Genomic DNA, 16,079 nt, shown 5'->3' on the forward strand with positions numbered 1-16,079 from the left:
GCGCCGCCTCTGCTGCTTCCTGCCTGTGTCACCTGGCTCCCGCTCTGGGCTTTCTCATCCCTACAGTGGAGATGATTACAATATTTAACCCTGGAGGGATGTTTTGCACATCAGTCACACAGGAATGGCGGTAGAGAAAACATTTGAAAACCGTAAATGATTACGGGTGTTGTTATTTAAGTCACCCAAACATATCAACATTTTTATTTCATGTGGGATATAATAAAATAGCCTCGGTTTGAATTCTGAAAATTTCCAGGAATTTGGATAACATGGAGAAGAACCATGAAAAAGGCTTTTCTGAGCAAATGTGTAAACATTACTGGAAGGCATTTTTATAAAGAGTTAGAAAAGCAAACATCTAGTAAGACAGGGTCTCTTCAAAGAAGGAAGGGAAAAGGTCACAATTATTGAGCAATTTCTACATGATTGACATTGTGGTACGTTGTCTCGTTTAACCATTTAAAGAAGCACGAACTGTAGGATAGTCACCGCCACTCTAAGACAAGACAACTTAGAACCACAGTTTGCACACAGATGAGAGAGACACCAGTCCAGGGATCCCTACTGGTCCAGCTGGCTTGGCAGCTACTACCAGATTGCCCTCCCCAGGTCTAATCATTATTTCAAACTCCTGGTAGAACGGCTGGCGTCGAGTGTGAGTGTGTCTGCTATGTACCCCCCTTTTAGGCTGCAGTGTTGATGGAAACGAAGGGGTGGTTGGTGTACCCGCTGTGATCCTCCTTCCCTCAGCCCCATGCTCATTATGGGCTGTGAAGCCTCCTCTCTGCACCTGATCACAAGACTTCACATGAGAAGCATGGTAGACCCTTAGCACCAAAGGTTGAGGACTCTTATTCTGATTACAAGTAGCATCTCTTGACTAAAGTCAATTCTCAAATAGTAGTCTAGCAGAATAATGCAGGGGTTAAGGACTTAGGCTTCGGAACCATGCAGGCCTAGATTAGAATCCCAACACCATCATTTACCTGCTGGGTGACCTTGAGCAACTGTTCAGCCTTTTAATGCCTCAGCTTCCTCATCTGTGTTATGGAGTGTAATATCTACTTCCTGGGGTTGCTTGTGAAGAATAAATAAGATGATACTTGTCAAAGCTTTAGCACAGTGCCCTGTATGTTATCTTCTTGACCTAAACCTCATTCAACCATTTGTTGACTGTTCTGATGAGTAGGAACATTATACGTGTCAGGTGCCATGTAGCAATACCATTAAGATAAGTGTTTTGATCTCTGTTTCACAGATGAGGAGATTAAAATTGAGAAAGGCTGAAGGACTGACTTGCCCAAGGTCACACAACTAATGTGTATCAGAGATAGAATTAGAATGCAAATGTATTGGACCCCAAATACCAAGCTTCCCTGAGTCTCCGGTTTCAGGGAGAGTAGGTGCTAGAAAAGCGTTCGGGGATAAAGATTTCTCCTCCCCGAAGCCACTCTGGCCTCCCTCATGCAATTTGTCTGAGTTAATGAAGTTTCTCCACTCTGCCCACGCTGAGGCTACAGCATACAATCTGACATGGTTCCAGGGCGTTTGAAATCACTATTGATGGTCAGTCCAGAGAATTTAGGCCCCAAAAGTGATTTTTTGGCCCCAGATTATCCAATTACTGGTCTACATGGCCTAATTAGTGATTCAGTGGCGAACCCTCCGCAGCACTTTGAGTTGTCCCAGCTGGGAACTGTTGCCACGCTGAAAAATCAATGCAGCCGGTTTGCTTGCCTCTGCACCATTCAGTGTGTTAGACTAGAGTCATCATCCTCATCAACAAACATTTATCCAATTTAATTGTTAGCTTTGTCCAAAATAGCAGATTGACCACGCCAGCGTCTGGGTCGCATTGATACTACCTTTGGGGCCTGGCTCAATTTCGCAAAGCGTATTTATTTTAATTGCATTGTTTTGGAATCAGGTTGAACCTCATAACTTGGATTCTCCTGCCTAGATAGCTTTACGAAATTATCAAAAATTGGACCCAAATCAATTAAATTAAAAGACTTTTTAAAAAATACAGTGAGTTTTCATTAAAAACTTGGATGAAGGCATAGAAGCATGCTGATCACATTTGCAGATGACAGAAAGCTGGGAGGGATCGCTAATATGATGGATGTCAGTATCAACATTCAGAGTGATTTCGACAGGTTGGAACAGGATGGGCTGAAACCATCACGAGGAAAGTTAACAAAAATAAATGTGATGCTCAGCATTTAGAATTTTAAAACATGGGAGAGCCTTAGCCTGTCAGTGGTTCATGTTAAGAAGATCTCGGGAGTTTATTCCACACACACTCCATGTGAACCAACAAAGTGTACGTTTGGTGGGAGGGAGAGATGCTAAATTACCTGAGGCTGCAGTAGTAGAAGTATGGGACCAGAACCAAGTGGGTGGTGGTCCTACGGACTCTGTCCTGTCAGACCGCCATGAAGTCCAGCTCCAAGCTGGGGTTTAAGAGGCATGTGAACACATTGTTTCTGGAAACTTGTAAGGTATGGTTGGAGGGAATGGAAGTATGTAGACAGGAAGGGGGAAAGTTTGGCAGGTTTAGGTCACTCTTTTGCCCTGTGGCAAAGAGGACTGTTGCTCCCAAGGGCAGATCTGGAGGGAGAGGGAGGGGCCCCTTCCAGTTCACTCTGAAGACAAGGGTGAGCGCTCTCAGCCACAAGAGCTGCTGTGGGAGTGAGCCCATCCACACAGGAAGGAACTAAGGAGGGCACGCGACAGGGTTTCTCACAAGCGGAGAGGTTATTCTGGATAATATTAAGTTCCATCCACCTCTAAGATTTTATTTATCATCATATTGTCCCTAAGCGCAAGTGATTATATATACGTATACAAATAAGGATATGTGTTAAGTATCATGTTAGTTAACAAGATTGAACTTGCTTTGTTCTCTAAAAAACACATTAACATAAAGTGAGTGAAGCGTAATGCGTTTATTGAGTGCTTATTTTGAGCTAGGCACCATCACATACATTCTTACATCATTTCATTTAAGCCCTAGCTTTATGTGGTATAGTTTCTGGTTTCAGCAATTTTTTTAAGAATGTCATTCATGGAAACTCAATTTTCATAATGGCCTCTCCTCAAAGTTTTATATTTACAAATTCAAAGCACTGGAGGTGACCTTGAGATTATCTCATCCAACCCCCATATTTTCAGAGGAATAAAGAAAGGCTTAAAGGGGTTCCTTGTGCAGAGCCAGGGCTAGATCCGAGTCTCATCAATCAAGGTGATATGTTTCTACTTCTTCTGTGTAATGGCAGTTTACTAGCTTTTTTTAAAAAATTGAAGTTTAGGGGCCGGCCTTGTGGCTTAGTGGTTAAGTTTGCGCACTCCACTTCAGTGGCCCAGGGTTTGCAGTTTCGGATCCTGGGCACAGACCTACAAACTGCTCCTCAAGCCATGCTGTGGCAGCATCCCACATACAAGATAGAGGAAGATTGGCACAGATGTTAGCTCAGCGACAGTATTCCTCAAGCAAAAAAAACAGGAAGATCGGCAACAGATGTTAACTCAGGGCCAATCTTCCTCACCAAAAATAAATAAATAAATAAAAATTGAAGTTTATTAGATTTTTAAAAATTAAATAATAGCAATATATACCCATTGGTTTTTAAAAAGGCAAACTATTTAGAAGTGGATAAAGTGAGAAATGAAAGTCTCCTCTTCATTTTTTCCTGCCCAATCCTACTCTTCAACAGTAACGGATGTTAACATTTTAGTGTGTATCCATAATTTATTACGTTTTAACTAAGAATTTGCCCTGTCAGGTTTGAGTCAGACAGTTGATTTGAGCAAAATGATTTATTAAAGATGCTAGCTTCCCCCAGCGAATCAGGTCAATAGAGAAATGATAAAATATTTGCTGCCAGACAAGTATATTTTAATCTTCTTGTACCAGCATAGGTGCCTTTAAGGTAGGAAGCGAGCAGTTTTCCCTGTTGGTGGGAAAGGGAGGTGGGGCTGTGTTCCAAGTCACAGAGGGAATGAACGTTTTAGAGGCCAGAAAGCAAGCTCCTCGCTCTGTGAAGCATTCCTGGCTCGGGGACCTTCAGTTCTCCTTTGGGCCAAGCTTCTCCCCTTCAAAAGTGAGCTCAGATCGTTGTATATCAGTGCAGTCAAAACATGTCACGTTTGATTTCTTTCTCCTCAAAATGTTGCTATTCTCTGCCCCACAGTTGCTTTTAATTTAGCAATACATGTATATATAGATACCGGGCTTGGCTTCAGAACCTGCATAATTGCTAATGAGAAAATATTCTGCACATCCTCATTAGTTGGTCATTTCAAGTATTTTTCAGCGAACTATGATGTTCTCTGGTAATTGGTGTCACTTAGTGTAGTAACAGACTCCAAATACGAGAGATATTGCTCAGATAGAACCAGGCACCAGCAAATGGTATTTAAATATGTTAACAAGATAGGCAAGAAGCAACGTGGCTAACGCGTGTTAGACCTACCGAGCAAACGGCATAAAGACCGCAAAGAGAGTGGTTTTGTGAAGCTGCGCAGAAGACCCTCTCAAATTGCCACCAATTCACTAGATGATCTCAGGCCAGTTCCTGGCCCTCTGTGGGCCTCAGTTTCCTTGTCTCAATGGGGAGGAGATTGGACTAAATGCACTCCCACGATCCCTTCCAGCCCTCTCATTCCCTGACCCTCCGGCCATTATCCGGGCTGTAATTCCACTAGGTGTGCAGGGCAGCATTCCCCAACGTGTTGGGCCCAGATGCCTCTATCAGAAAGAGCCAGGGTGTTTGCCTAGAAATGCAGATTTCCGGGGCCACACCCAGACTACTGGATCAGAATTGGGGGTTCCGGGGGAGGCGGGCAGGCATCTGTATCTTAACAAGCGCCCCGGAGGATTCGTTAGCACACTAAGGTTTGAGAACCACCCATCTAGTTCAATAAGAACAATTCAATTTTACCTCGAATCTCCTATTTCCCAGCTTTTCTGGAGGTTGAGAAGGAATGAGCAATAGAGATAGATTTCCGAGAAAGTAATTAATTCATTTAGCAAATATTTAGTCAAAGGCTACTGGGAATTATATTCATTGCCAATTTTTAAAGTGTCACTTTTTACAGTGTAAGAACCTAAGAATATGTATATATAGTTTGGCTCATAGAACAATCATGTCTAAAATACAAAATATAAAGACCCTGGGAAAAGTAATATTCTAAGGGGAGATAAAAATGGTCTTAGTATATTTTACATATTGATCCTGGAGTGACAGTGAGACAGAGCAAATGTAAGATTCCACTCTGCTATGAAAACATCACATTGCTAATATTTTTAGGGCTGGTGTTCACCAAGGCTCTCACTTAATTCCCATTCAAATAACTTATTTCCGGCCTGGGCTGTTGCTGAAGTCTGACTTGTACAGCTGTGTTATCACCATATAAAATGTATAGGCTCATCTTAACTTAAATAATATCCATTGTTTGCAGCTCTAGATTCTCATTCTAGGTGCTTCAGAGAACTCTCTACTAGGCATTAACTGTCGGTAGATGTCATACTATGTCTTTGACTAGTGGTAAAGCCAGATTTCTGATGGATCAATGATCCATATAGGCTGGAATAAAAAATTAGCATAAACAGGAAAAAAGATTCATTTGTAGAGTCTTTCTCTGTTTGGCCTATGTTTGATTGGAATGATCAGTAAACAAGTATTGCTAGCTTTTCATTGATAAACCGCAAACCCGCCTAACCCAGAGGCAGAGTGAGGTAGGGGAGCACAGAAGCAGAGATAGGGGTCTGGGTCTTCCAACTCCAGGGGCAGTACTCCTTGGTGAGGTTTTTACAAACTGCTAGGCCAGGCAGAGAAAGAACCGAAAATGTTTTTTTTCTGTCTCTTTAAATCCTATGCTCAGTAGAGGGGACACTCAGTCCGTCTTTTCCCCCAGCATTGGATGCTGACCCTCCAGTCACCCTCTAGTTATTGGTGGCTCAGGCTGAATCCGGTTTGGCTCCCGAATTCTGGAACGTGGACCAGAATCACTGCAGGTGGAGCCCAGAGGGGCTGGCTGGAGTCTGGCACGCCGGGCCTGCTGGCTTCCTCCTTGCTGGACTCCATCAGAGAAAACTGCACACGCAGGGGAGGCGGGGGCTGCATTTCCCCGTGTGCGGGATACATGAAACGTGAGCCCCGCAGGCGCGGAGGCCTGCCGAGGACCCTGGGTGAAAGCTAAGCGCTCTGGAGGATTCTGAGCAAATATTGGAAGAGGGGAGATTGTTGAGTTGTGAGCCCTGGCTTCAGGGGGAGCTGCTAGGTCCCGCTCCCAGGGAAAAGTTTGCATCCTTTAGTCTTTTTCTCCCCATTTAACAAACTATTTTAAAACAAAATAATACTGAATTAGTGTGAAATTCTAGGCAAAAACATCATACCTGGTATGATTAGCAATGTTTAGAATCATCCAATGCAAGAGCCATTCCATGGAAGATTCACCTGGACAGACGATAATCTGGGCCATACAACACACCCTAACAAACTTAAAAAAATAGTGGGCTGGCCCTGTGGCTGCTTCAGTGGCCCCAGTTGGCCGATTCAGATCCTGGGCGTGGACCTCCTCCACTCAACAGCCACACTGTGGCAGCATCCCACATGCAAAATAGAGGAAGACTGGCACAGGTGTTAGTTCAGGGTGGATCTTCCTCACCCAAAAAAAAAAAAAGAAGAAAAGAATAGAAACCATGCAATGTGTGCTGTCAAACCACAGTGGAATTAAACCAGAAATCAATAACAGAAAGATAGCTGAATGCAAGAGCCGGAAGGAATCTTGGGGATCGGCTAGTCTAGTCACTTCCTACTTCAGAGACAGAAACAGACCCAAAGAAGTTAAGTGACTTGTCTAGGGTTGCACAGCAAGTCAGTGCCAGAGCCCAGAGAAGGACCCCATGACCTGCTGCCCGAGCCAACTTTCTTTCCTCTGCTCCATATTCTCACTCACTTGGGAGTCTCACATGTAATGCTGGCAGCTTTCTAGAAGTGGTTCTGCTCTTACTTTCATCCTGCCCTTGGAGAACATATGGAATTAGATTCATAGAAGGATAGAAAGTAAAAAATTAAAATAAAATCTCTTGTTTACACTCTCCTCCAGTTACTACTGTGTGTGCTGAAAGGAGGTGGTGGCAAGTGTCTGTGACACCCTGATCCTGCTGCCGTCCTTGAATATCCGTGGAGACGACAACTGTTTCCTTCCCCCAGTACTTTGCTCCCGTGGTCCATGACACCACAGAACATCCAGGGCTTCGCAGAATCTGGGCCCTGGGTGGGGTTATTGGGAACAGGGGAGCCAGGGCTCTGACCTGGACCTGATGTTACAGGCTCCTAGAAAGTCAGGGCTGAAAATTAGTGAACTTCCAGCTCAACCCCTTCCCCCATTTTATAAATGTGGAAGCCAAGGGACAGTGATGGCTCCAAGTCTCATAACCGTTATCAGTATCAGCACTGTCATCGTTTGTTAATGATGTTAATAATGACACGTGTTCTTTGTGTCAGGCCCTTCACATGTATTATCACATTTACTCGTTGCAACAAAATGTCAAGGAAGGTATTGTCCCCATTATACAGAGGAGAAAACTGAGGCTCAAAACAGTGAAGTCATTTATCCCAGATAACTAGTAAGCGTTAGAGCTAGGTTATTTCACAAATTAGGGGCCTGGGCAAATCTAGGATTAAAGTAGCTGACCTCTTGTCTCGTGTTTCTTTTGTTGTTTCATGATGCCTCTTGGGAAAGCGCAAAGGAAAAAAAGACACAGTAAAGACAAGTGGCTCATTTCCTCACACCTGAGTAGTGCTACGATAAGCACCTGGCTGCTCATTTGCTGTTCCTCTCCAGCCAGGTTAGGGCATTGAGGCAAGCCTAGGCAGGCCTTCGACTATTTCATTGAACAATATTTAACGACTATTTATTGAAGGTCAATTATGTGCCGGTCACCTTGCTGCTGACGAAAAATGGGACCAAATGAACACACCCCTGCACACCTCCAATTAGAGCAAAGCGAAATGCTTTTTAAAACTATCCCACAGGCTGCCAGCTGGTAACGTCAGACATGCTAGCAGCCAGGAGGTGTAGGACCGGAAATCACAGGGCCGTGTTTAAGTCTTGGCCATACCGCTGTTGATTATGTAATTTGGGAGAGGCTTTTAGCCTCTCTGAGCCTCAGTTTCCTCACCTGTAAAATCAGGATTAAAATCTGTTTCCCCAGAAGATCAGTGGAGAGCAGGGATGCAACCCTTGGCTGCGTTGGTGTGAAGGAGATGATGTGCGTGTTTACGTGACTGTCTCTGCGGATCTCTTAAGCCTGTGTTGCTGGTTGTCCTTGACTGTTATCTTGCTGTATCAGTCTTCCTGCCTGAAGCAGGAAAGATTTTCCTCTGGTGATTTAAGCAAAACCCTGACTCTACCAGAGTATCCAAAAGCTGGGCAGAGACTTTGTTCCCACTGTACATTTCTTCTCTGGGGACCCTCTAGATCAGTGCTGTCCAATAGAATGTTCTGCAGTGATGGAAACGTTTTACACCGCATGTGGCTATTGAGCACTTGAAATATGGCTAGTGTGACCAAGGAACTGATTTCTAATTGTATTTAATTTTCACTAAACTAAGGAACCACAAGTCCTGAGTTTGATGGCACACAGCTGCCTGGGACCTGCCCCAGAGACATTCTCCCCACCTGGTTTGTTTTATCTCACAGGAATCCATCTACAGCAAGCAAAAATCATTGTCCTCTTCTATTGGTTAATTCTGTGACTCCAAAACTTCAGTGTGCATAAGAATCACCTGGACATCTGGATAAAACAGTTTCTTGGGCCTACCCTCAGAGTTTCCGATTCTGTAGCTCTGGGCTGGGACCTGAGATTGTCATTCCGAGCACATTCCCGGGTGTTGCTGATGCTGCTGGTCCGGGGACCACACTTTGAGACCCATGGGCTAATTAAGCATCTTGTTTGGAGATAGCTGTGCTTTGGTGGCATGAGTAGATCCTGGAGGCCCACCCAGAGACAAACCCCTGAGGTGATGGTTCTTAACACTGGCTGCCCTGTGGAATCACCTGGGGGGGCGCTTAAAATTCCTGATGACCAGTTCCCATCCCAGACCAGTGAAATTAGAATCTCTGTCGGTATGACCCAGACATGAGTGTGTTTTAAAGCTCCCCAGATGATTGCAATCGAAATTGAAAACCGCTGCGCTAATGGGACTTAAGCATATTTCTTTGTCTTTTAAGTGGTAACAAAATTCACTCTATTTATATCACAGGACCATTGTGAGAATCAGATGAGACTGTGAATGCAAAAGGGTTTTATAAACTGTGGGACCTAAGAGTAAGGACTTAGGCGTTGCCAGTCTTGGAAGAGCCGATTTGCAAGAGATGCTCTTCTTGCTGAAGAATTGAGATAACGCTGCTCTCCACGGTTTGCATTCTAGTACTGCCCCACTGACCAGGCCGCTGCCGGCACAGATGCTGAGCATGTGCAACAGTTCTACAACCTTCTGACAGCCTCCATTGATGTATCCAGAAGCTGGGCAGAAAAGATTCCCGGATTTACTGATCTCCCCAAAGAAGATCAGACATTACTTATAGAATCAGCCTTTTTGGAGCTGTTTGTTCTCAGACTTTCCATCAGGTAATTCCTATTCTTCTATCTTGCGTCAGTCCACTCCTTCCTTTGAAGAAGTTGGTAACCTGCTGTGTTTGTTACTGAGTCATTGGTGAAAAGTTTGCTCAAGAAGGAAATGGGAAATATGACCAAGCATTAAAAAACTGAGCGGTGAGCAGAGCGCTGGACGGGTTGCCAGGAATCCTGGGCTCTAGTCTCAGATCTAATACGGACTTACTGTAAATCCCTGAGCAAGTGACTTGCTTCTTGGGAAACTCAGGGTCCTTTGTGCAATGAGGAGGTCGGACCTGGAGACCTCCGAAGCCCTTGCAGCTCCCACATTCTGTGAATCTGGAGAGATTCTCACGGTGCATAAGGCATTCCCAAGGAGCAAGCGTTCGTCTTGAACATTGCATTTACCTCCCAGTTTCTATTTACAGGTCACTGTTCTGGTACACCAGGTGGGGCTCTAAAGAGTTCCCACAGCCTCTCAAACCCCAATGTTTACTCCGAGAGCGTAGCTTCTAGATCAAAAGATTTGGTTCAGCCTATCACGCTCGGTGACACCAAATACAAAGAGGCAATGATTTCTTAAAAAGCTAGAACCTGGGCTCTAAGCTCCTCTCATAGAGTCCACACATAGCATTTTAAATTCCATCTTCCTTGCAGTTGTATATTTTTAGAAGATGGTACCTACATGTCACCAAATATTATAGGAAAAAGCATCACCTTTTTCCTCTTTTTCTTCCCTACCTCCCCCTCCCCAATCACACGCTGTGTTACCAGAATCTCTCAGTTAAAGTACAGATTCCCACGCCTCATTCCCAGCTGTTTTGGTTTGGAACCACCTCGGAGGAAGTCCAGAAATCTGCGTTTTTAATTCATGCTCTGGCGATTCTGATGCTCGAGGTTTGAGGTCCAGGTCTTAAACTCTGAGGCTGAACCATTGTGTCCTGTGTGCACCTCTAGGGGGGCATCTGTGAGAGAGACAGAGGTGGAGTTACAACTAGAGTGCCAGTAATTAGCATAATTACAACCAATCCGGGAGGTGTGTGCAGGAGCCAGGCCAGCAATGTGACTGTCATCCATTAGACAGGCAACAAAAGATTAAGTAAGCAATAAGCTCCATGCAGGCAGACACCATCTTTGCCTTATTCACCAAGTTTTCTCCGTGCCTGGCTCCTGGAATGGCACATAATTAGTGGTCAGGAAATGCTAGAGTGAATGAATGAATATAGCTATTCATCTAAGAAGCATGGTTAAAGAGAGATTAATTTGTTAATGCAATTGGCTATAAGAGAGAAATATGTGGCAAGAGATATTAAAATTACAGGAAAGCTAAAGTTAAGGTATGGACCACATAGAGTTCAGAATTAGTCACGCCTGATACTCATCAAGCTCCTCTTGTGTACCAGGCACTGGGCGTGGGCTTTCAAATCTTTTACTTTACAGTCATGCATCACTTAACAACAGAGGTATGCTCTGAGAAACGCATCATTAGGTGATTTTATCATTATGCGAACATCGTAGAGTGGACTAACACAAATCTGGACGGCATAGCCTACTACACACCTAGGCTCTATGGTACTAATCTTATGGGAGCACGGTCGCATATGTGGTCCGTCGTTGACTGAATGTTGTTATGCAGCACATGACTCTATTTAATTCCCACAACGATCGTAGGAGGTAGCAATTAGAAGTCCTGTTTTATACATAAGGAAAAGGAAGCCCAGAGAGATTAGAAGTGCCCAGGGCCCCTTAGCTAGGTGGTGATGTTTCACCAGAAGTTTCAGGGTGTCTTTCATGAGAGAGAGAAGAGTGGGATGATTATGGACATAATATAAACTATCACGGCAGATTTAGAAACAGCCCTCCGCAGCCCCCCTGTTAAAAGCAGAGAGGGTAATACAAAATAAGCTCTCTTTTCACTTTAAGGCGCTTGTCAGTTTCTGATTGACTTCTGGCGGTCGCAGTGACTCGGTGGTTTTAGAGTCTGCACAATGGAATTGTAGTGTCTAGCGTCAGGCCTTATCAGTTTCTGACATTCAAGGAAATGAGGGGGAAGTCCTGGTGAGGGAGCGCTAAAGAGAACAGTCTCAGGTTCATGGCAGAGGCCACGCACTGGGCTTCACTTCCACAGTCTGTGAGCGCCTGCTCCTCTGTGTCCCGTCCCAGGGGGAGCCAGTAATTGACTCTAGTAATAAGAAATCAGGTGCCCCACCGCCAGCTTCCCCGGGGGCTGATGCTCAGCAAGAAAGTTAGCACAGACGCCTGGTGGTGGCTGTGCATCCCTGGAGTACCCTCTTCTTCCTCGAGGGCACCCGGGCAGATTTCACAACACCACACTACTTCTGAACGCTGCCCCATGGCTGTGCGGGTATCTCTGTGGTGTGATGGTGTCCTGTCCGACAGACCGAACAGACCTGTCTAACGTATCTCCATCCTCCGCCCCCCACGACTTTGTCTTGTAGGTCGAACACTGCTGAAGATAAGTTTGTGTTCTGCAATGGACTTGTCCTGCATCGACTTCAGTGCCTTCGTGGATTTGGGGAGTGGCTCGACTCCATTAAAGACTTTTCCTTAAGTTTGCAGAGCCTGAACCTGGATATCCAAGCCTTAGCATGCCTGTCAGCACTGAGCATGATCACAGGTGAGCACCCCCTGCTGTCGCCCCAAGCCACCGTGTCCCCCTTGCTCTCCTCTCCTGGGTTAAGGTGGATTTGGCTGTCACACACACCAGAAAATTAGGAAAGTGACTGTCACTTTTCTGAAATTTGCTGAGCTTAACCTCATTTAACCAAAGAGACATACATCTGCAACTTACTGCCATGAACTTCCAGGAAAGAGGGTTCCTAGTCTGTTGAATTATTGTTGTCAACAAACCAATGCATGAAAATCTAAATTTCCACAGGAGCTCTGTGGACAGTTGGACTGCTTCAGGGTTATTTTTACAGGGGGTTTTGAAGGAAGTTGACCTCAACCTCCTGTTCCTGTGGGGCAGAGGGGCAAGACTTCCCCTCTCCCCAGTTCCTGGCTAGTGAGCCAAAGTAAGACCACAGAACTGCGCTCATAGAAAACATGTCGTTGTTTATTTAAATACAGCTTCATTTAACAACTTTGATTGGCAGAGAACTGAGAAAAATGGATGTTTGTGAAAAGCAAAAATGGCTCAACTCAACAACTTCTAAAAATTAAGAACCAGAAGCCTAAAACATATTCAACTTCTATATCATGCCTTTCTCCCCCTAGATGTCTCTCCCTTTCTATCTTTTGGGAGATAAAGGATCCCAAGGCAGAATGAAAGAGAAAGAGAAAGAGAAAGAGAAAGGCATGTTGGGTAAGAGAGGGCATGCCATCTCCAGTAGCTGCACTAACTCCCTTTGCCCCTCCCCACATTCAGAGTTTCCTGTTCCATCTCATCCTTCTCGGTCAGAATGAGGCCTGGTGAGTCTGTGACAGCAGGGGGAGGCCCCAGAAGAGGCAAACCAGACCTGGGGCTCACCTCCCATCCTTTTCATCAGACCAAGCACAGGCTAGGCTGTTGGACTGAGAATTAAGTTTCAGCTTTGATATGCTCTTGGCTGTAGAAAACATGTTTTTCAGGCAGGTAATGAGTTTTGCAGGGGACCAAATGCCTCCTTTTGTGCAGCCAGACCCTTCTTTCTGATGCATCAGAAATGTGGATTGTTTACATGCACCTTCTTGGGACATCTTCTGTTAGCTAAAAGGAGATGTGTCTGAGTGCTTCAGAGGTCAGGCTGGTTCATTGTTTAATGGTTTACATCGCAAAGAAAAGTAAATGGCGTGTGCTACGGTAGGAATCAGACACCAGCATGTTCCCTCCGTATTCCTAGGGGAACCTCACTCCTCCTGATCTTTGGTCCAGGAGGAGAAACTCCCGTCTTTTGATGGGACTGCCAGAGACTTCCAGGAGCCATTAACAAAACAAAAACAAAGGCAGTGTCCACGAGTAGGATTCAATTTAGAGGGCTTTCAAATGGCTTATGGGAGCACCTGAAGAAAATAAGCACATTTAAGGCAGAGGCATGTTACCCCAGCAGGACTACAGTGAAACTGGTACAAAGGCTACCTTTCAACTACAGCTCTTCAGCTTAATTTCAAAACCACTCCGCTCTTTCTAGGCCAGTTACACATTCAAAACTAGAAAGTAATGAGGTTAGTTAATTTAAAAAAACAGAAACAAAAACTAGAGCCAGCTTCGGCTTTCGGTAAATAAAACCAGTACATTGCTGCATTTCCACGGAAATGGGTGTTGAGGCTAGTTAATCAGCAAGGGCTCACTGATCTAGGCACTCTGCTGCATGTCAGTGGGTTTTCAGAGATGATACACGCATCCCCGGAGGAGATAGAAAATGCAAACTAAAGCATGTGGGGCCAGGTGTGGAATGCCGTGGTGGGGATCTGGAAGTGGGTACGGAGTGCCGAGAGACTGAAGGTGGGGTGGTCTTCTCAAAACAGGCAACATGAGTTGGTCCTTGATAAAAGCATAGGATGTCTCCAGGCTAAAATGGAAGGAGTGAGAATTCTAGGCAAAAATAAAAATTTGCTAAGGCCATTGAACATATGGTGGTTGTAAGTTTCAGGAAGTAAATGGCTAAAAAAATGGCCGGATGAGAAATGAGACTGATGTGATAGGTAAGGGTGGAGCAGGGCTTGAGAACCCTTCCCACCTAGGTGAGGAGCTGGGAGCTTATCTTGAGAGCAGTGGGATCCAGAGACAGTTTTGACCAGGGGAGCATCCTGGCCAGGCTGGCATTTTAGTAAGATCTACCCTGACAGATGGTTTCGAGTGCAGATTTTAGCAGGAAAGAGACTAAGAGGAAAAAGTCCAGTCTGGGTGTGAGAGCTGTGGTTTAGGAGGAGGGGGGCTCTGAGGCTGATATCTTTTTTCGTTTTTAAGTAAAAGTTAATAGACAACTCTGGCACGACGACATGTGGGTGCCAGCAGTCCCAGCCTGGAGAGATTGGCAGTTCAGTGCCGAGAATATGTAGTAGGAATTAGGAGAAGGTGGTGCCAGTCTGGTCTCTGCCTTCAATTTGCTGTGTGTCCTGCAGTTATTGCTCCTCAGCCTGCTGCCCATTACGTGGAGACTGGCTCAGGGAGCAGGCAGTTTGGCATGACAGAAAAGGCATGGACTTTGGAATCCAGCACCCCCAGGCTTTAATCTGGGGTCCCATATTTGATAAGTATGTTCTCTTGAGTAATGCATTTCATTTCTTTGAACTTCAGTTTCCTCATCTGTAAAATGGGCATAATAACATCTATTCTGGAGGCGGCAGTGAGGATTACAGAAAATTAAGTTTGTCATGTAGCCAAACTGGATTCAGATTTGGCACTGAATCCACCTACATTCCGTCCTGAAGGGATGGTGACAGGGACACCCTCAAATTAGGCACATGCCTGCCCCTTCCCCTTGGTAACCCTAGGTAGTCCAAAATCAAACTCAGCGGCATGAGGAAACAGGTGGTGGCTTTAGAAGGCAGTATGTTTGGTGAATATCTCCTTGGATGCTTGAGAGAGAGGCTCAAAGAAGGACAATGAGATTAAGGAATTAAGCTGCCCTTAGGAACACTTGTAATGGGCCAGCTCCTTTATGGGGTTGTTTCAGTTCCTGCCTCCAGTCCTGCCAGCCTGTGCAGAGCAGGTTGTTATAGGCGTCGTGGTTCTAACCCATAAGCCCCTCATCTCTCATTTCTGGACCCCACAGTACTCTCTTTGTGATTTGCTTTTGGGAGGGGATTTGAAATGTGCGAAAGCATCAGGAAACGGCAGAAAAGGCGATGCCTGGGAAACAGCAGCATCCATTGCTGTGGATATTACTTCTCATTTGAATATGCTCTCATGAAATCTTGACTTCTGAGTAAGCTCCAGTGATCATACAAAGTGATTGTGGAATATCAGTTGGGCCATTGGCAGCAGAAAATTCATCCCCAAGTTGTCTGCTCCTAAACCTCATGCAAAGGAAATGAGGTCTTAGAAGTTTAGCCAGTCTTGCTTCCAGGAAAATTAGTAAGAATCTGGACAGTATTGGTGGTTTGCACAAACATGCCTTGTTCTCTAATTCTTTTTTTTCTTCTTCCTCTAGCTCTCTCTATGTGCCCTCATGAAAAACTAGGTAGAGAGGTAGGGCAGGAAATGGTTTCTTTCAGATCTCTCTCCTTTCCTACAGTCAAAGGGACTTCCCCACAGTTGTGGTTGTCGAATGTTGAGTCCCCAGTTCATCTGCCCTAACTATTCCCTTTTGTCAGTGCCACATCCTTGACTCAGGAGTAATGGAAATGCTTTGCTTCTGATGGATTACCCATGATATCTAGCAGCAGTTAATTATGTTTAATAAATAAGAAACCCCCAAATAGAAAGTTAGTGTGGAATTACCATTTTGTAAGTATCCGTTCATTCAGTAAATATTGAGGGCCTACTCTATGTCACGCACAGTGG

General features: G+C 44.9%; 1 protein-coding gene across 1 annotated transcript in view; it reads left to right on the forward strand.

Annotated features, from left to right (window-relative positions):
- The window catches only part of NR4A3 (nuclear receptor subfamily 4 group A member 3), a 39,175-nt gene that overhangs the window by 12,089 nt on the left and 11,007 nt on the right, over positions 1–16,079 (forward strand). Inside the window, exons 6-7 of the mRNA XM_070595258.1 lie at positions 9,447–9,646; positions 12,091–12,269. Coding sequence (XP_070451359.1) covers positions 9,447–9,646; positions 12,091–12,269 — 379 coding nt within the window. The remainder of the gene's footprint in view (positions 1–9,446; positions 9,647–12,090; positions 12,270–16,079) is intronic.

The sequence above is a fragment of the Equus przewalskii genome, chromosome 26 (assembly GCF_037783145.1).
Source record: "Equus przewalskii isolate Varuska chromosome 26, EquPr2, whole genome shotgun sequence".
NCBI lineage: Eukaryota > Metazoa > Chordata > Mammalia > Perissodactyla > Equidae > Equus > Equus przewalskii.